Raw genomic sequence first — 21,563 nt, forward strand, 5'->3', positions numbered from 1 at the left:
GTTTGGTTTCAGAACTTCACCTAAAATTGTGGAGGGAAGCAGGCAGACCTTATAAGCCAAGCAACTTATATCTAGTTTCCATAATAAACTTCTTTAAACCAAAACTCCTGTAACTTTACAAAAATAAAAATAAGATTGACTACTATTCAGAAAAAATAACAATATGTATCAATAACTTAAGAGAAAACAACATTGTGCTTTTTAATGGCAAACCTAAAAAGATTAATGTTTAGGAGAAACTTTAAAAATAGATGGATTGTATGGAAATCATAGTTAAAGTCATGCAAAAAAACCTTGAACTCTTAACCTCCCGTTTCCACTGTGGTTACTTTCTCTGAACTATACATTCTTAAATTTATTTTTGGATTGAGACTTTTTCTATGGGCATTAAGAGGTCCAAAGCTCCAAGCTTATTAAATTTGGAGAAGATATACTTTTATAGTTTGCAGGTTGAGTATCGGGAATCTCAGAGCAGTGATTTTTATAATTGCTTCACTTCATATGTGTGTCTCTAATAGCAATAGTGATTGTTCCTCATTACACCTTTGCACTTACTATATAAGCGATTCTCTGCACAGTGGGGAAATGCGCTTTACAATCTGGTTGACCATGGCAGCTCCGATCAGCACCATGGACCAGGCTGTTAAAAGTCTGGTCGGCAGCACAGCCCTGGCTTTGCTCAGCACCCAGAAGCAGCCAGCATTTCCTTGCAGCCCCTAGGTGCAGGGGCGATCAGGGAAGCTCCACACGATGCCCCTGCCCCAAGTGCCAGCTCCGCAGCTTCCCATTGGCCGGGAACTGCAGTCAACAAGAGCTGCAGGGACGGCGCCTGTGGGCGTGTGCAGCGCACACCGCAGAGAGCCACCTGACCACGCCTCCACCTAGGGGCCAGATCTGGACATGCCGGCCGCTTCCTGGAGCAGCACGGAGCCAGGGCAGACAGGGAACCTGCCTTAGCCCCACTGCACTGCCGACCGGGAGCCACCTGAGATAAGTGCCACCTGGCCAGAGATCGCATCCCAAAACCCTCCCACACCCCACCCCCCTGCCCCAATCCAGAGCCCCCTCCTGCACCCTGAACACCTCATTTCTGGCCCCATCCAAGAGCCATACCCCCAGCTGGAGCCCTCACCCTCTCCTGCACTCCAACCCCCTGCCCAGCCCAGTGAAAATGAGTGCAGGTGGGGGAGAGCGAGCAACTGAATGAGTGGGGTGGGGCCTCAGAGAAGGGGCGGGGCAAGAGCGGGGCAAGGGTATTCAGTTTTTGTGCAATTAGAGAGTTGGCAACTCTAACTTTACAGAGTATGATTTCTAAAGCGTACCAACATGTTGTGCATTAATTAGTCCATGTGCTGCTGCACATTCAGTGTTCCATACTGCGCTTTAACATAGTGCTGTTTGAAATGGTACTGTGTTAAAGCACACTTGGGAGCCTTTACTGCACTTCAGTAGCAGAGGTGCTGGAACAATTTGTATAGTGGGGGTGCTGAGAGCCATTGAACCAAACTGTAAACCCCGTATATAATGGAAACCACTTCAAGCCAGGGGTGCAGCAGCACCCCCAGCACTCCTAGTTCCAGCATGTATGCTCAGTAGGATCTACATCAGTGGTTTTCAAACTTTTGTACTGGTGACCCCTTTCACATAGCAAGCCTCTGAGTGTGATCCCTCTTATAAATTAAAAACATTTTTTAATATATTTAACACCATTATAAATGCTGGAGGCAAAGCGGAGTTTGGGGTGGAGGCTAACAGCTCGTGACCCCCCATGTAATAACTGCACAACCTCCTGAGAAGTCCTGACCCCCAGTTTGAGAACCCCTGATCTACATGGACCAATTAATGCCCAACACATTAGTGTGCTCTAGAAATCATGCCCCTGTGAAATGCATTACCTCACTGTGTGGTAATAAATTCCTAAGCCCTAAGTGATAGAATTTCATGATCACAGCCTAACGATATATCTAGACATGGGAGATATTGCAAAGCTTTTTGATGCATGTCTGGTAACTCGCAGTATGCAAGTCGCACCAATAGCATGCACATGGGACACCTGTTCTGATTTCAGCTTGCATCATATGAACACATGGCGATGGTTTGCCGTGAACTGAGGGAGTAGTGTTCTCAGGGGTATCCCATGGTCCTTTGCTTCATGGCTGAGAAATGTGCATCATGGGATTGTTTTTGCTGTGAATTGTTGGATACATAGTGGAAGCCAGGCAGGCTCCATTTTTTTTAAAAGCCCATGTTTCCACTGTCTCTGCCCCATGCTTCCTTTCTGGGCATGCTGGTGCCTTTTTCCGATTGCTTTCTGCCGGCATGGACCCAGAGATGCATTATACTGGCAAATGCAAATACATGGAGGCAATTTGGGCTGTATTATAGCATTAAAAGCCAGCTGCATTTGGCATTGGACTTTTCCCGCTGCACCATCGAGCAGATGGTGCAGGTCCATGAGGATATTTAATGCCAGCATTGGCAGCTCCCCCAGCTGCAGGAGAACACAGTGAAGCTGTTGCAGCAGGATGAGGGCACTGACACTGAGCAGTTAGAGCTAGGGAACCAGTTCCTGCATCAGCTACATAGACTGCAGCACCATTTCTGGGCCCAGCAAATCTGCATGGATTGGTGGGAGAGGATCATTCTGAAGACCTGGGATGATCAGCAGTGGTGAGAGAACTTCAGGATGGGGAGAGCTACCTTTTTTGAGAGCTGTGACGAACTGATGCCGGAGCTAGAGTGACAGCGTACCAACATGCGCTGCCTCACCCCCTAGAGGAGCTGGTTGCCATTGCTATCTGAAAGTTGGCCATCCCATAACGTTACCAGTTTGTAACCAATCAGTTTGGCATGGGGAGATCAACTGTTGGGGCCATTCGCATGCAGCTCTGCTATGTTGTTGATAAGGTTCTAACTGGGTTACAAAGCTGGATAATGCTCAGGAGATTATTGATGGGTTTGTAGGCATGGGAATCCCAAACTGTATTGGGGCCATTAATGGAACCTATGCTGAACATTGGACCCCTACCAGGGTGCAGAATTTATAACAGAAAGGGATATTTTTCTCTGCTGCTCGAAGGACTGGTTGACTGCCATGGCAGGTATATAGACATAAATGAAGGGTGGTCTGAAAGGGTCCATGCTATGAGGATCTTTCAGAACTCAGTTCTCTTTACATTAATGGAGAAAGGACTATTTGCCCCCAGGAACACTGTGGACATTAATGGTGTGGAGATTGGTCAGGTTATTCTGGGGGATCCAGTTTACCCTGTGATGCCCTGGCCAAGGAAACCGCACACAGGCTACTTGGACAGAAAGAGAGAACGTTTCGGCTCCCACCTGAGTAGTTGCAGCACGGCAGTCGAGCATGCGTTTGGCTGCTTGAAAGGCAGATGGTGCTTCTTATGGAATCGTTTGGAAGCATCAGATAAAAAGTCGCAAAAAGAAAAGGAGGACTTGTGGCACCTTAGAGACTAACAAATTTATTGGAGCATAAGCTTTCGTGAGCTCACTTCATGTAGCTCACGAAAGCTTATGCTCCAATAAATTTGTTAGTCTCTAAGGTGCCACAAGTCCTCCTTTTCTTTTTGCGCATACAGACTAACACAGCTGCTACTCTGAAACCTGTCATTATGCAAAGATAAAAAGTCCTAGCTGTTATAACTGGGTGCTGTGTTCTCCCCAGTATTTGAGAGACTGAGCGGGAAAGCCTTAGCGATGAGCGGGAGACTGAGGTGCAGAGACTTGCTCGGTGGTTTGAGCAGCAGTAAAGCATCCCATCGAGAATGTTAACCTCTGGGGAATATTGTCAGGGACGCCTATTGTTTGTGTTTTGAGTCTTGTGCTTGTACATGTGTAGGTGGATATCCGGCTGCTAATCCATAGAGCGGGGTTGGGATAATCTGTGAGCAGTGTAATAGTGTTTATGGGTGGTGGAAGCGAGGCATTGCCCATATACCTTTGTAAAACTGTATGAATTATTTTAGCTTTATTTAGCTAATTGTATGTGCTACATGCAGTGATGAGTCATAATGGACCAAAATGGATTTTATATAGTTTTTATTATGAAACAACAGTAACAAAGCCAAAAATCAAGTTTTCATTGAACTGGTGGAAAAATAACCATACATTTAATCTGAAAATACATTTACATTTGATTCGCCAAAAAAAAGCAACCCTTTAAATAAAACATTAGTGTGAACCAAACTGAAACCAGTGAACCACCCAGGCAGACATGTATGTCGGGGGCAAACGGGCAGCATGGGTTGATGGAAAGAGGGTGGGAGGTGGGGTCTGGATGTCTGGAAGGGCTCCTAACTCACATCTGCTACAACGGCTGCAGCGATGGGTCATCCAAAACAGAAGGTAGAATGATAGTATAGCATAATAAATAAATAAATAATAAATTGTAAAGCCTGGGTTTCTGGCTAGGACTCAAACTCAGCCTATGCCGGGCAGTAGTCAGAGTACACTGCATCAAGGCATGACTGTGGCTGGTGTTCCAGCTGATCTGCAGCAGGATCCTGGGTCTCAGAAAAGATTCTGGTTCTCAGGGGACAGCTCCTCTCCAGCATCTTCCGACCCAGCCTTTACTGGACCTTGCTGATCTTCCTCGAGGTGGGGGAGATTGCGGCCAGTGGGCTCCACATGATGTCTTGAAAGGGTTGTGCTATACTTATGTAGGATCCTGTCCAATTTATCATAAAATGAACAGGTCACATAACTCCTGCCAGATTTGTCTCCTTCTGTCCCTCCTTTCAATTTACTTACTCCTGAGTGGCTTGCTCTTTGTCCAGCACGGGTCAGCATCTCATGACACCTTGTGGACATCTGCTTGGCAATGTCCACAGAAAGGTCTTTATTCTTCTGGCTGGCCACAAAAGCGGCATACACTCATGCTTCTCCCCAGATAGTGATGAGATCCAGGGTCTCAGCACATCTCCAAGCAGCTGTGCAAGGCATGTTGTTGGCTTCTGGCGTGCAGTCGCAGTTGTATGGCAGAATATTGAAACGCTCAGTAATGGGGGGGCGGAATGGACATGCAAATTGGCAAATTCTGGCTCTGTGTCAGCTTTTAAAGAAGGGGTGGGGGGGATGACCTGGGAACTTGACACCAGAGTGTGGGAAGGCACACAGGTGAACAGCTAGATCAGTAATTGTCGACCCACAAGGCACAGATAACCATTGGAAGCATGGAGAAAGTGGTGTGCAGCAATTGCGTCCACATGAACAATATAGGCCACACTAATTCAATTTGCAGCAAACCCCAGAGTTAGCAGCAAATTTGGAGTTAGTGCATGGTGATGATCTGCATCATGTGTATGCAACCATTTTCAAACTGAATCAGTTGGGTTTGATCTTCTTTAAAAGCCTTGTGTAGACAAACCCTTAGATGATGTGTGTAGATATGCTAACTCTGTTTCTCTTTACAGTTTACTGATCTGAGATACATCCACCTTTGTCTGTTTGGAATCCTGATTTACTATATATGCATTTGTCACAGATTGACATAATCCGTCTATCTTTGGGTATCTCACAGCATTCTCTCATTCCAAATTATGCCTGGTTCTTCCTGGGGCCAGTGATCTTGTCTGAGGTACAGGCACATCTCATGATCACATCCCCCCACCCAGGTGGGAGTATGTATGGCAGAATGTTGGATCTTTTCTCCCCTCTGTAGAAAGATCCACATATTTTCAAGTTATTAAAGATCTTCTGAATTTAGCCCTAACAATTTGCTTTTGGTACCATCTTTTGACTGACAGTTTAAATCCTTCTTTTCTCCTCCAATGTCCCACAGCCTAAATCCTTTTTAAAAAAATTAAATTGATATTGTTCATTCACCATTTGTCCTACGAATGCACCACTGCAACTAGAAATCAATGCTTAATGGCAAATCCTACCCCCTCCTCTGTGGGTGTGGAGTGCACTCCACTCCTGCACTGGAATTGATGTGTTTATACTATTCAAGAGGGGAGGAGTAGGATTAACTGAAAACCTTTCATTTTGTTGTGGAGTCTTGGAGAAAGCATGTAACGTTAAGGTAGTGACAATGCCATTTAAAACAAGTCAGCTGAGGATTTCTCTACTCTTGCTGTTGTGAAAACAGAGTACAAAAGTATGAACTAAATGTCAACTTACTCTGCATGTCCTGCTTTTAGCAGATTTCTGTTCTAGCCCAAATGCATCTTCAATGTACTGTAGATTTTTTTGTAAATTATTCCATGGTTCAGTTCAGTAAATATATGAAAAACCTGTTACGTGCTGTGTTTCTTTTGACAGGGTTATGCAAGTCTAACTGAAATGATTTGTTGTGAGAATGAGGTAGTTGAGATGTAAAACAGTGATCCAAAATAAGTGAGATTAACATTACATAAACTTTTCTTTTTCCTTTGGCTTCAGGAAGGGGAATGGTATCCTATCATGCACATAATGGCCCAGTCAAATTCCTTGTAATGGTTACAGCTGTAAACAAGAAAAACAAAAGCAAGTCCAGAAACAGCCTGCCTCCTAACTCTGAATCGAAAGAAGATGACCAAAAAAATGTCTTGCACAATGACAGACCAAGCTCTTCCCTAAGTAACACTCAGGACACTGCAGTGTGGCTAGGCGGTTCAGTAGGATCCATTGCACAAAGAAGTGACATGTCTTCATCTTCTGGGTCCCTAACATTGTCTCATGGAACAAATTCCCTAGAACGTAGGCCGGAGGACAGCACCATTTATGAGCTCTTGAAGGATCAAAACATCTCGCTTAAAAATAAAAGGCAGCGATCCAGGAAAACGAAAGCAAGTTCAGTATTAGTCATCTCTGGAGGACAAGGACATAGAAGGATGAACAAGAAGTCCAAGCCGCAGCGACAGGATGAACTGGTATCTTCTGTGATGGTTTGGCAGATTCCGCTATTAAACATCTAAGTGACTAAAACCATGTTAAATGGTGACTTTTTACAAAGTCATTTGATTTCATTCCTAAACTCTAAATTTGTTATGACGTTTTGTCTTTTAATGGGATTTCTGATGTAATCTTACTACAGTGAATGCCAAGGACCAAACCCTGCAGCCATTATTCATATGAGCAGACCTGTTTAAATCAATGGGACTGATCACTTGGGTAAGGGTTGCAAGATAGATTCCTAACCTATTTAGAACATCCTACCTTATTACGATATTGAAAATATTTAGCTGCTGCTGATGGCTCTGCTAGTTAAAATATTGGGGATATATCAGACCCTTTTAAATGGTTTTAGAACTTTATTTATATTCAAGTTTATATCTGTCATTATTATGATTTGTAGCACTTAGGAGAGGCAGGGAAGATATACCATTTCACATGCTGTTTTTTGCTTTCTTAAGTCAGCACTTTTCTCAAAAGTGATTCTTGCATGTACTGTACATTTTAACAAAGTAGCAAATATTTTGAGCAATAAATATACTAATAAAGGATAAAAGGTTAATTCAGTAACCACTATATAATATAATTCCACAAGAAAGTGTATGGCTTCGACCAAAAAACTTAACAGTCAGATAGGCTAATTGTTTTGTATCTTTCAAAGCAAAAAATTCGTTGTTAATTTCTAATGCTCAATATTATTAAAAAAGGATGTTGGAGGGGGGAAAAAGTGTGTTAACAGCACTGGAAGATGTGATATCTATCTGTGTTGTTTACCTTTACTCTTTAGTGGAGGCCCTTGCACATGATGATTTGGAACAATCAGAAAATACAATACAGGTTGAAGATACAAAATAGATGTGCATTCTGGTTAACTTCTTGGTGCAGTGCTGGCCGTGCATTCTGTTTCTCGCAATGGTGTGTACTTCTAGCATCTAGGGTATGTTAAAAATGCCATTTTTAATGATACATAAATTTGCATTCTGTGATAGCAGTGAAGCAATTAAAACATGAAGCGGTACATGGTTACACAGTGAGTAATGCAGGGAATTAATACTGAACATAAATTCATCTGAATATATCAATATCTACAGGAAGCGCAATTACTAATGCAGGCATTCATCTGAAATCAATGAATGTGCACTTAGGCATGACTACAAGCTAAAATCCACTACGTAATGTCGGTACATAGAAGAGCGTTCTAGTGCTCATCTGCAAGCAGCAGGGACACGACCATCTCTCAGCAGTAGTCACCGCTCCTAAGCCAGCCAGAATTTCAGATTAATAGCTTCTTTTCCTAAAATGAATGTTGTACTGTAAAAATAGAGCCAGATTCTCTGCTGCACCCAGTCTTTGCTGATGGTCACAGGGCAGGGAGGGTTCAAATGGATTAGCTGGGGGCTTCTCTAGACTACATCAGCTGGTAACTAACCCCAAGGGACTGTCCACCGGCTGAGAATGTCTGGTTCTTTGGCCACCTGCCCGTCCACCCTTTGGCATATCCTGTCTCACCCACTTCCATGTCCAGGGCCAGCATGGAAGAGGACTATTCTGGGGGAATTCTCAACTGGAAAGATCTGGGCATTTTCCAGCCAGTTGATGCCACTCCGGTAGTGCTAAGGGGCCAAATTGGAAAAGAGAACCTGGCCATATATTCTCATTTAACAAGTAGAATTCTATGTTGCCTCATTAAGTTAGAGTGCAGTGGGAATGTTTTTTAGAATTTAGGGTGCTATAGGTCAAATTACTTTATGGGAGGGCATAGCCACCTAATTGGGTGTATCAGAAAAGGATTGTACTGAAACATGTTTATCTTGAATATGGATGCTTTCCTGAACTGGGGTCTAACTAGGGGATAGCCTGAGTACTAGAAAACATAAGAGGCCATGTAAATCTATGCCTATCGAGCTTCATTTGGATGTAGTAAACTCTACAGTGCATGACCATCAGCAGAATGTAAGCATAAAATATGAGCAAAACATTTCCTAAAGCAGAATAAATGCCAAATGTTTGCATTGGCTAGAATCAAGTACACAACATAAAGTTTTGATTACCTAAATAAAGTACATATACTTTGGGACTGTTTTTATTCCAGCTTGGAAAAAAAGGTTTCCACATATTTCAAATGATGTCTGTCACTTCTGATATAAACTGCTTAATCTCACCAGTTAGATCTGTGTGGGCAGACCCTTGAGCCAGCGCAGAATCCCACTGACTTCAATGGAATTCTCCACAAGCATAATGATCCACCTGTGCAAATCTGACTGCAGGGTGAGGGCCTAAATTCTTATTCCATGCCCATCACCAAGGTATCTGATTCTTTCAGTTGGGTGTTGTCCATTGCTTATTTTATTAAAGTATTAAATTGTGATTAAAATTTAACTTCAGGATAAAAAACAAATGTTGACAGGCTTTTATTCATAAACTATATGTAACCCTTGTCCTTCTTCTTCTCTGATTCTGCCTGGTGTCCATGTTTGGAATTCCATTGCCAAGCATGCATGGCATGAAGGATTGCACCCACTGTTACACAGCTCTTTATTATTGGTAACGGTGGGCTGAGTCTACAAGCCCCCGCCATGTTGAACTGGAATTCCATGCATGGAAGATTTGCAGGATCCGCCACCACAACTAGACAACTATATATTTTAACATTTTAGGAGACAACCCCCTTATATTCTAGCCAAAATATACTTTTCTTTTGTTTATAAACAGTAGAGACACAGCACAGTCATGCTCCTATGAAAGTCAATGGGAGTTTTGCTACTGACTTCAATAGTAACAGGGCTGGGCCCATGATTTATCTTTCTTTAATTATAAATTTTTGCAACTAAGCTCTATATAAGTATTACTAGGCTATGAGGCAAAGAGAAGCTTTACAGCATGTTATAAAACTATACATCAAAGTTCTAGTCAGTGACCAAACTCCATGTCCAATGTTTGCTTTGTGATATACTGCTAACTTGTATTACATTAACACCAAATGCAAGCCAAAGGTACTTTTACAGTCAGTAAGAAAACTTAATAGATACATTTGACTGTGTTACTAGGTAGGTCAGATTTGGCGTCTAATGTCACTTTAAGATATGGAAAAAACTTAAGAGGAAAGGGGAAACAGTGTAACCACTACAATACATTACATGTTATGTTTTTAACAAATAATATCTATGTTCTAATGTGAGCCATAACTGTGTATTTATGTCCAAAGTAAACTCAGCAAAATGTTTAATTACAAAAAAAACTGTGAATAAAAAAAATTAAACTTCAAAAATATATTTCTTTGTTAATCATTTTACCAATGGAAAACCTGAGGGCTACAATTTATGGTGTACAGAAATATACATCAAGAAGAATGTGCATTCTTTTCAAATGGATATATGGAGGGGAAAGTAGAACATATACGTAAGAGACCAAAGAGATATATTTTTGAATTTATTCCAGCTCTAGGAATCTAGTCACCACCAAATACATTTTCTCTGGATGCAAGATACTGAAGGCCCCATGGGCTTTTAAAACTTGGCACAGTGTGTCTGGACCCTAATGCTGATCCACAGTAAAATTTCCACCACATTGTCCCCATGGAATAAAATGTCCAAGTCTGTAGAGCATTTGTGACAGTGCATAAAAAGTGAAATCCATTAATGAGGGAAATGAGCATGGGGATGGAGTCAATTCATGTTAACACAGGAAATGAGTTTTCAGAGGCTGCCTGATAATTCTGTTGCAGTTGATCAGCCCTAAATGGTAAATAGAGGAGTATATGATCAGGGCTGGATTAACACAGGGGCTTTAGGGGCTGCAGCAGGTTAAGGGGGCTTTAGGGGGCTCAGCTTAAGGGGGGCCCTGGCGCAGCAGGGCTCAGGCAGGCTGCCTGCATGCTGTGGCCCCATGCTGCTCCCGGAAGCGGCCAGCTGCTGGCACGTCTCTGCAGCCCCTGGTGGGGGGGGAGGCGGCTCTGTGTGCTGCCTCCGCCCCCAGCACCATCCCCGCGTCTTCCCCATTGGCTGGAAACTGGCCAATGGGAATTTTGGGGGGCAGCGCATAGAGACGCATTGTCCCCCTCACCACAGGGGCGTGCAGAGACGTGCCAGCAGCTGGCCACTTCTGTGAGCGGCGTGGGGCCATGGCATGCAGGCAGCCTGCCTGAGCCCTGCTGTACCACTGGCTTGGAGCTGCCTGTGGTAAGCACCTCCCGGCCGGAGCCTGCACCTCGCACCTCCCTCCTGCATCCCAACCCCCTGCCCCAGGTCAGAATCTCCTCCTGCACCCAAACTCCCTCCCAGACCCCACACCCTCTCCTGCACCCCAACCCCCTGACGCAGATCAGAATCCACTCCTGCACCAAACTCCCTCCCAGAGCCTGCATCCCTCACCCTCCCCTGCACTGCTACACTCTGCCCTAGCCTGGAGTCCCCTACTGCACCCAAACTCCCTCCCAGAAAGAAACTAATATAACAGCTGTTTTAAGTTAAGAAGTAGGCTATTTTGAATTAGCTTAGCTATATTCTATATGTTTTAAGATTGCAATGTAACCACAGAATGGCTTTATGTTAATTAAAAGGCAAGTTTAGTATAGCGTTAATAGCCTCAATGCCATAATTGTGATCATTTTGTTTTAAATTAGGAAAAAGACTTGTATACAGGGGCCCCACAAAATCTAATCGCCCCCGGACCCACAGGAGAGTTCATCCAGTCCTGTTCATGATTATAGTATTTAGATTCAGCCATGCGGCTTGCATCTGGCATGCATAACTTTGTGGTACCTGGGACTGAGCCTAAGAAACTTAGTCCCTTTTGTCTGTATGTGCACTACCATTAACAAATAATAAATAATACTACGATGAACTATTGATTCTTTGCCACAATGAATTATAACTAAAGCTTATCTTTTCATTACTGTTATACTATTTTCTTTGCAGTTGTGACAGTGCTGAGTTTTTTTCTTACTTGCTTTTCCCTCCTCTCTCTCTCCAAGGGTAGTAGATATCACTGATAGTTTTCTGTGTACATTTTCCTATCACTGCTATTGTTACAGTAGGAACAATAGACCCCAAACAAAATCAGGGCCCAGTAGTGCTATGCACCATAGATACACATAGCAAGAGACAGACTCTGCCCCTAAGAGTTTATAACTGTAGACATATGTGACCGTGGGCAAGTCCCTTATTCTTTCTTTGTCTCAGTGCCCCATCTATAATATATCTACAGTTGTAAACTCTTTGTAGATGGGGCAAGGAGACACAGAAAGAATAAGAGATTTGCCCATGATCACATATGAAGTCTGTAGTAGAGCACAAAATTGAACCACATCTTCTGAGCCCTATTCACAAGACCATTGTTCCTTTCTTCCCTTCCAATCTGGTTTTCTTTTCTTAAATGAACGCACTACTGTGAGTAAAGTGCATTTGGGTGTATGCAAAGTGCACATAGGTTTTAAACTGACATTTAATTCAAATGCTGTACAAGAATTAGTTTGAATTGCAGCACGTGACTTTGTCTGTGGAATTGATTCAGTGTTTATATGGAGCTTTACATGTTCAGTACATTTGTATAATAATACCCCAGTCAGGGAGGTATGTTAGTATTATCCTTGTTTTACAGATGAAGAACCCGAGTTACCAAGAGCTTAAATTACTTGCCCAAAGCTACACAGTGTGTCAGACAGTGAATGCGATTAAAACCCAGGCCTGACTCCCGGGTCCATGATTAGTCCTCTAGACCAAGCTGCCTACATGGCTGTAAAAGTACCTCACCTTCCCAGGCATCATGTAGATTCTGTTTGTAAAACTTGACCTGACTGTTGATAGGCATTTAAGATAGTGTACATCACCTAGGGTCTGAGGAACTCTAGCATCTTATGTTAGCACAAAATGTTAGCATTAAGTCACTTAATCATCCAGGTTTAGGAATTTTCAGCAGCTGTACTGTTAATCCTGCCTCCCTCAAATGTGAAACATGTATCTGTGATCAGTTTGTAGGCTATTTGATGCGAGAGAACTAGCTCAAGATCTTCAGGTGGCTTCAGTTTCTTCTGCTCCCTCTTATTTAGACTTGCTGAATATAGCATTTTCTTCAAAGGCATGCTTAGCAACCAGAGAACTGCCTCTGCCAGCAATATCCTCCTTTCACTTCTTGTCTTGTCCCTTGGAGGCTAGCTAGCTATTGTTGATGATACCCAACACGAGGAGAAAATCAAAATACTGTAATGATGGTAATGAAACTCAGGCCTCAGATAAAGGCGTCTCAGTACTGACTAGGCATCTGAAGTCTTAATAACTGACTCCATTTCGAAATCAACAAGGTGGACACACACACACACACACACACACACACACACACACAATCCAAGAGGGATTGGAATTGTTCATTTCTGAGCATAAATTCAATCTAGTTGGTATTACTGAAACCTAGTGGGATGATTCCCAAGCTTAGAATGTTAAAATTAATGATTGCAACCTATTTAGAAAGGATTGAGTGGGCAAAAGGGGAAGGGGAGTGGCTCTCTCTCTCAAAAACATCAAATGCCGTCAAAAACGCCATTACCTGTTTCTGAATCACTGATAGCTAAGAAGGAAATTATCTTGAAAGCATATGGGTCAATATCCTAACAGATAAAGCACAAGATAGGGTGTTGGTGTCTACTACAAACCACCAAATCACACTAAGGAACAAGTTGACCTATCTATAAAGTGTAGGGGGGAGAAGCTCTGTGATCATGAGGGACATCAATTTGGATGACCTATGCTGGAGACCTCTTGCTGCTGTTACTAAAACATCCTTGGACTTTTTAAATATTATAGATGATGAATTCCTAGCTCAAAAAGTTGCATACAACACAGGGTAATTTGATATTAGCACTTGTCTTGACAGATAAAAAGGAACTGATCACAGAACTAAAAGTTAATGACCATTTAGGTACAAGTGATTATGGTTTGATTACATTTATAATATGAAAATACAGTCAAGTTCAGACCAGTAATAGATATACTTGGTGCTTTAAAAGGGCCAGTTTCACAAAGCTGAAAACAATTATGAGCCAAAACACCTGAGAGAAAGAATTTGATCTGAAAAATGTGAGTAATAACTGGGAGTTTTTAAAGAACATTTTATTAGATGCAGTGATAGACTGCTGGGCGACAGCAGCTGTACTAGCACTCTGATCACTGAACCACCAATTAAATCAGCCCAGAGTTAACCGGAGGGGCAATGCTGTGCCGGACTGATAGATTGGGGATAGGCTGCAGAGATACAAGGCTAATAAATCTATTATCCCAGAAAGCTGAAAAGCACAGGGAAGAAGTGCTTAGAGGAGGCAGGCTTTTGTGAGTCAGAGCCAGAAGCAAGAGAGATTTCTCAGAGAGAAGGTATGGGCTGTCTCCCGCATCCTTGGCAGAGAGAGATAGGAAATGTATGCTATTGATTTGAAAATAAAAGTTGGCAGGTTGGGTTTTAGTTGTATTTTACCTGATTCAATCAACTGTAGAAAATAATACCCTCCACTTGTCTTTCTCCTGGCAATTTATATCTCAAAGGTTATAACTGTATTAATTAAAATATGTTCTACCTGTTTTATTTTTTAGGTTAATGAGGGGTGGTAGTTATATAACCCAACATGGTGTTCCAGTCTCATGTCATGCATGTTTTTTCTTAAATCAATATTAATGTCCACGTCTGTAGCATTCTATGGTTTCAGCTTCACAAAAAATATGAAACCCAACATTGGAAAAAATCTTTCTTGAGCTACATTTCCCCTCCATCTGCTGGAGCTAGATCTGTCACAAGATGCTAACCCTAGTACACATAGCACTCGCCCTTGTCTGTTCGTTCTGCTAATTTAGGTCTGTCACATGGCTGCATGAAATTCAGTAAACCAGAAGGCTAAGAAGCAGATCAGCTGAGGTGGGTATGAAGTGTAGACTTCTGAAAATATAACCACATCACTTACCTATATGATCTGTCTAGAAGACGTATGAGTTTTGCAAAGAGATTTAAGATTTTAATTTAGCTGTGCAACAGAAATAGAACAAGCCGATTCTTTGTGTCTGGCAACATTACACTTGTGATGCTCAGTAATGGAAAAAAGCATGGCAAACTGTGGATGGTGTTGCGTTAGAACACCTTGGAGTTTTTCAGACAAGGGTCTACAGCTTTCAAATTGGAAGAAGGAAAGAAAGAATAAGGAATTGTTTATTTTAACTTTCACTTTGGTTCCTGGCACTGGAGCAGACACCTCAAAGACCAGCATTGTCACATCTTGTCACCATTATCCCGCGCCTACTCCTATATGTATGTACAAGGAAAATGTGTTTGATTCACCTCTGTCAGTTCCAGAATTATGAAGCATGAAGAGGGTCAAAATGCTGATATGTTAATGTAGGTTGTACATTTAGGTATCTGAAATACCAAAGAGCAGCCTACAACTGCTGTAAGTCTGACTGATAAGCGGTAAATGCCTAATATTTAGATACACCAGCTAACAATTGTGCTTAGCAGCAGTTTTGTATGAATTCTCTTGCCCGTTTGTTACATACGTGTTATAGAGCTTGTATCTCCCAGGAAACACATCTCACCTCACAAATAGAGGAGATAATACCTATTAAGCTGGATCCTGGCACAGGGGGCTTATGACGCTGAGAGGAGGCTGAGAGAAACTGCCTTAGACAAGGATTGTATCCTGTTAAGTTTTAGTCACTAGGATATGTGTTGTACTTTTATTTTATTTCTGTTTCTATTATGCTTGCTTCGTATCACTTGAATCTCTGTTCTTTATTAATAAGCACATTCTTGGGTTTACTATTCCTCCCAGTGCAATATATTAAAGCATGCATCCTCAGCTGAGCTAACAGGCTGGCGTGAGCACTGTCTCTCTGACACACTGTTTAGCAGCAGCAAATCTCTCTCTCCCTGAGGCCAAGGGGTTAACAAGGTGACTCACAGTTCCGGATACCCTGAGAAAGCACCACAAGACAGATACATTTTCTCCCATTTCTCACCTGAAATGTGTCTTTATATTAGGGACATGTTTTGATACTAAGGATTTTCTGAGCCCATTATATTCATTCATTTATTTTTCAGGGCTTGATCTGACTATGTACAGAGGCCCAGATCCTCACAAATATTTAGGTATTTAACTCCCAGTAATGTCAACAGGAGTTAGGTTGCATAAATACTTACGAGCATCTGGGACTGGGTACCTCTGAGAGATGCTATGTGGGAGTTTAAGATTCCAAGTTACTCACCTAGTACCTTGCAGAACTGAGCCCAAAGTTACTTGGTTCACCTGCATATGATCTTCATGCACAGGCACCAAATTTTGCACTGCTCCATGTGTGACATGAGCATAAATATCAGCTTATGGTCAATACAAGCAGTGGTAGACATAGGCATGAAACTTTATGGAACTTGGCAGCTATGGAGCTTGGATGCATGCTGGAGGGCGTCAGGGTAGATGAGTGAGTGCTCGGCAGTGTGTCTGGGATCACAGGCACCAACTTTCTGATTTCCCTGGTGGTGCTGGACCCCCGCTTCACCCCAGGCCCGGCCCCCACCCCACCCCTTCCCCCAAGACCCACTCCTGCCCCACCTCTACCCATCCCCGCTCTGCCCTCACCCTCCTCTTCCTGTTCCCACTCTGCCCCTGCCCCACCTCTTCCCACCCCCGCTCTGCCCTCACCCTCCTCTTCCTGCTCCCACTCTGCCCCTGCCCCACCTCTTCCCACCCCATTCTGTCCCCTCCCCCGAGTGCACACCGCCCTCCTCTGCCTCTTCCTGCCCCCGCTCTTCCCCTCCCCCAGCGCTTCCTGCCTGCTGCTGAACAGCTGAACAGTGGCGGGCAGGAGGTGCTGCGCGGGAGGTAGGAGCGGATTGGTGTAGCCACTGTTGAATGCTGAGCATCCACTATTTTTTGTCTGTGGGTGTTCCAGCCCCAGAGCACCCACAGAGTCAGTGCCTATGGCTGGGATCAATAGGTGCTAGAGGATGCGGGTATTGGGTGTCTGGAGGGAAGCAGGGTGGGGGATTTCTGGGGGGAGACAAAAGCTAGTACTTGGCTCCTAACCTACTGTCTCTATCACCACTGCTGCCTCCTCTTCTGCTTGCCTTTATGGCTGCTGTCTGATTGCTCCTTCCCTATGCAGATCCAGCAGTCCCCAAAGTAATTCCAGGTGGCCAGCAGTTTCAAGTCATTCCTGCAGCCCCACTGAATGCTTGACATACCCCAGTTGGGCTACATGATTACATGACAGAGCTATTACATGCATGTGTGTCATATGAACTGTGTGATACTTGGCAACGCTTATATGCAGTGTAGTGGACAAAAATAAAGAAACAAACAAACGTATTGCTGCAGGGTGGAATGACTGAAAGAGCAACTGCTGTTTGGGCAAATAACCTTAATTGGTGCTAATATCATGTTGGAAAAGTGCAGCTGCAATGCAGCAGCTGGAAACCCTCATGGCCTCAGTGGTAGGCTTCCAATACATTTATCAATCTTCTGTATTATCATTGGTTTCCTTCTGGTGCAAGGATGCTGATCCTGGAAGTGTGCCCATACAGTGGTGCCCAAGGTCTCCAACATCACTCCCAGTTCTATTGAAAATAAAAGGTTGGTTACTGGGTCAGCCTTTCCCTCTGAGGTAACCTTCCACAAGGCAGAACTGGGACCTGTTACCGAATTTACATAGGGTGACATTCTCCCCTGTACGGAGGGGCAACACAAAGTCTATGCACCTCTTAAGACTGTGAGAATCGTAGCTCAAACCTATGTGCGCAGTGACAGACTGGAACATGGTGTAACTGTTGTACCTGAAGAGAAGCTCAGTGAACACAGCATTGCTTAAAATCATCATGTACATGACAAGCATGAGCCAGATGGATCATATGTGATCTGGTTGGTACAGTCACTTAACTCTTAGTGGGAAGGGGAGTCAAGCATATATATCAAAGGAAGGCAACATTCCATATATGAAAAGTGTGGTAAGGTTTATAAAAAAGAAAATAACTCCCAAGTGTCTGAGTTTTTTGCATTAGTTATTGGGTTTCAGTCTGAACGTGAGATATACACCATTGAACAATATCAGGAAGGAGATTAGTTCATGATGTCAAGTGACAAGAATTATTGTTGGCAGGCTTTTATGCATCTGTTTATGTTATATGGAAGCATCTTTCAGTGAGCTGGGAATAAATTGCAACACTTAAATAATGTAAAGGATCTGGATTAGACAAAAACCAGGAAATTAAGAATTTAGCTCAAAACTCTAACCATCTCCACATCCTATTATATTAAGTTATTGCAGGGGACTTTCAATGGCATATTATTATTTATTTTAGTGGCATCGAAAAGTGTGCTTGGTGTCTCCTAGTACAGATGAAAGGTAAGATCCCTGCCTACAAGTAATGTTCCAGTCCAGCAAAGCACTTAAGTACATGCATAACTTTAAACACGGACAGGAGCAGTGCCATTGATTTCAAGGGCTTAAAGTCATACATATATGTAAGTGTTGTTCTGGACTACGGCCTAATATTAGACATGACACAATAAAAGTTGTAAAAGACAGTGGGTAGTGGAGAGGTAGGGAAGATGGAGTAACATGACTAAGAGGATATTGCTACTAAGCCACCATACAGCATGATGGAGCTAAAAAATTATATCAATAGATAGAACAGAGGAAGTGAGTCTCCAGGAGGGATTTAAGAGAGGGGAATATTGTAGCTTTGAAAATCAGCTCCGCAAGGGCCTTCCAGGGGAAAGGAACAGCATCATAGGCAGTTGTGGGAGAAGCAGACAAACCAGGGTAGTGTCACTTTTGGAGCTGAGTGGGTGAGAAGCAAAGTAATAAGAGAGAAAGCCAGCAGGATACACGATGATACTGGTATTATTCTAAAATATCTAGACATCATTCATGGATCACCAGGTTTCTGAAAACAAAATCATTGTAGTCGTGCGTGTAGCATTGTGCACTGTCTTGATAGGAGTCACGTTAGCCCTTGCAGTAGGGTGCCATCTATGTAAGTAACACTGGCTTCATTAGGAGGAGGCTGAGCCTCAATGTCTAATTGGATGTTTAATTGGATGTCTAATAGGAAACAGGAAAAAGTTAGAGATGAGTCAGATCTGAAGCCTTGATTACTAGTTTCAACTTTGGAGATTTGGATAAAATTGGACCCAGATCCAAATCATAGCAAAATCAAAAACACCAGGCTTTTGCCAAGCTCTTAAGTAAATACATTCTCAGCTGGCATAAGTCGGAATAGCCTAAAAGATCTGGGTTGAAGTCTTTCGTATTTGTTTTTTGTAGAAAGGGGGGAATGGTACCACAGAAGTGGCTGTCCTCCCTACCAGCCTGGGTAGATCTAGGGACACTATCTGGCACAAATTTAAGACATTTCTCCAATGCTGTAGACACCTTGGGCTCGCAGACACCACCAACGCACCCAAAGGATGTTTCCTCCTATTTTTATATAACATACTCTTTCTTGTCAACTGCTGGAAATAGCCCACCTTGATTATCACTACAATAGGTCCCCCCTTTTCCTCCCCCCCCCCCCCCCCGTTCTCCTGCTGGTAATAGCTCACCTTAAGTGATCACTCTGGTTACAGTGTGTATGGTAACACCCATTGTTTCATGTTCTCTGTGTATATAAATCTCCCCACTGTATTTTCCACTGAATGCATCCGATGAAGTGAGCTGTAGCTCATGAAAGCTTATACTCAAATAAATTTGTTAGTCTCTAAGGTGCCACAAGTACTCCTTTTCTTTTTGCGAATACAGACTAACATGGCTGCTACTCTTTAACAGGTTAGGATATGTTATATAAATGTTGACATTAAAATAAATGAAAAATGGAGGTGACTAAACAGGGGCATGTGGAGAATCCATTTTGCATTTTGGTTTCAGGAAGCCATTTTCTCTCCCCATTGATATATTCACAGAGGGCTAAATCCCATATTTTGTCCACAAAATTATCTGTTGTGTCATGTAATCTCAAACATCATCTTTCATAAACTGCATCATCCACCTGTGCTAGAGGCTATGTAAATGTATTAGGCCCTTTGTTAATTCTCTCATCACCCCCACTTACCTTCTCTTTGACTCTGTCACTTTCAGATAAATGGGAGATCACTTACATGTCTTTCAGAAGAAGTTTTGCAAGTATTTGTGTACTGAATATCTAATCTAAAGTTTTAAGGGAAGTTCGCAGGACAGGTTACCTGCATAAAATTTTAATTTTTACACTTCAGGGTAATATGGTTGGGGAAATTTGAGGATCCATAATAGTGTATTTGTATGAATACTGGAGGATCCATACAACTCCTGTAAGGGCGAGTCTACACTACAAAATTAAGTCAGCCTAAATTATGTCAATGTACAGCCACCACAGTAATGAAATTGCTTTTGCAAGTCCACACTACGCTCCTTGTGTTGACGGTGTGCACCCCCACTAGGAGCACTGTCAGTGTGGGGCATTGTGGGACAGCTTCTGAAAGGTAGCAACACTCAATGTAAGCAATACAGTCTACCATCACACTGCGCTGAGCTAACTAACTACATCGACCTAAGCACTACTCCTCTCACCGAGGTGGAGTTATTAAGTCGGTGTAGTGGGCAAGTTACATCGGTGGGAGTTGCGTAGATGCTGCCTTAGTGTAGATGCTAACAGGTTGACTGAAGCTGTCTTTTGGATGAATGCAATTGGAAGCACAACTTGGCTATGAAAGAAGGTCCCTCAACACTTCCAGGATCAGCATCCTTGCACCAGAAGGAACCTGAGGATAATACAGTAGTTTGATAAATGCATCGGAACCCTACCATTGGACCATGAGGGTGTCCAGCTGCTGCTGAGAAGCTACTGCATTGCAGCTGCACTTTTCCAGCCTGATCTTATTCTTAGCACCCATTAAGGTTACAGACCGAAAGAGCGGTTGACACTTGAATCATTCCACTCTGCAGCAACAGGTTCGTTTGTTTTCTGACCTCTAATGAGAACAACTAATGTGGAGGGCGGAGGTCGCTTGCAACCATTAGATTTTAAACGCAAATTAGCCACCATGCCGGGGTTATAGGCCACTGAGGATGAACGAGCCATGATTTTGCGGGAGGGGACACTGGAAATGTAAGCAAAAGCCTAATCGCTCCCTAGGAAAGCAGACCTGTCCGGCGGGGCAGCTGAACAAAGGCGCATAAAGGAGATAAAGGGGCCGAAGCAGAGGGCCGCTGGCGGTGTGTGCACAGGCCGTGTAGGTGGGCTCGCACAACGGACTCCCCCTTTGAATCCGAGCCTCTGACGCTCCGGCGAACGGAGCGATCATGCCGGCTGGTGGCCGTGCAGCCATTTGCACGGCGCGCCTCGCACCCCGGCGCTCCCGCCCCGCACGCGCGCACACACTCCCCTCCCCCCCCCCCCCGGGCCGCGCGCGCGCAGGCAGCCCCAGCCGGGCGGAGACGTGCCCATCCGCGGTGTGCGCACGCGGGGCCGGAGCGGCGCTGCCCCAGATCCGCTCCCGGCCCTGCCGGCGGCTAGCGCGGGAAGCGCAGCAGAGAGCGGGCTGCCGTATCTAGTCCCCGGGCGTTTGCAAATTCGACCGCCGTGGCCGGAGCAGGACGCCGCGGGGAGGGCGCAGGGATGCCTCCTGCCACGGCCCGGCACTCGGCCGGCCCGCGCCGTTGTCTGGC

At 43.8% G+C, this 21,563-nt stretch overlaps 1 protein-coding gene across 5 annotated transcripts in view; it reads left to right on the top strand.

The window, feature by feature from the left end:
* ARHGEF10 (Rho guanine nucleotide exchange factor 10) overlaps positions 1 to 10,115 on the top strand; it is a 193,433-nt gene extending 183,318 nt beyond the window's left edge. For all 5 annotated transcript variants that reach the window (XM_038397350.2, XM_038397348.2, XM_038397349.2 and 2 more), the window contains one exon: positions 6,403 to 10,115. In XM_038397350.2, coding sequence (XP_038253278.1) covers positions 6,403 to 6,917 — 515 coding nt within the window. In that variant the 3' untranslated portion in view covers positions 6,918 to 10,115. The remainder of the gene's footprint in view (positions 1 to 6,402) is intronic.
* The last annotated feature ends 11,448 nt before the right edge of the window (positions 10,116 to 21,563 follow it).

The sequence above is a fragment of the Dermochelys coriacea genome, chromosome 3 (genome assembly GCF_009764565.3).
Source record: "Dermochelys coriacea isolate rDerCor1 chromosome 3, rDerCor1.pri.v4, whole genome shotgun sequence".
NCBI lineage: Eukaryota > Metazoa > Chordata > Testudines > Dermochelyidae > Dermochelys > Dermochelys coriacea.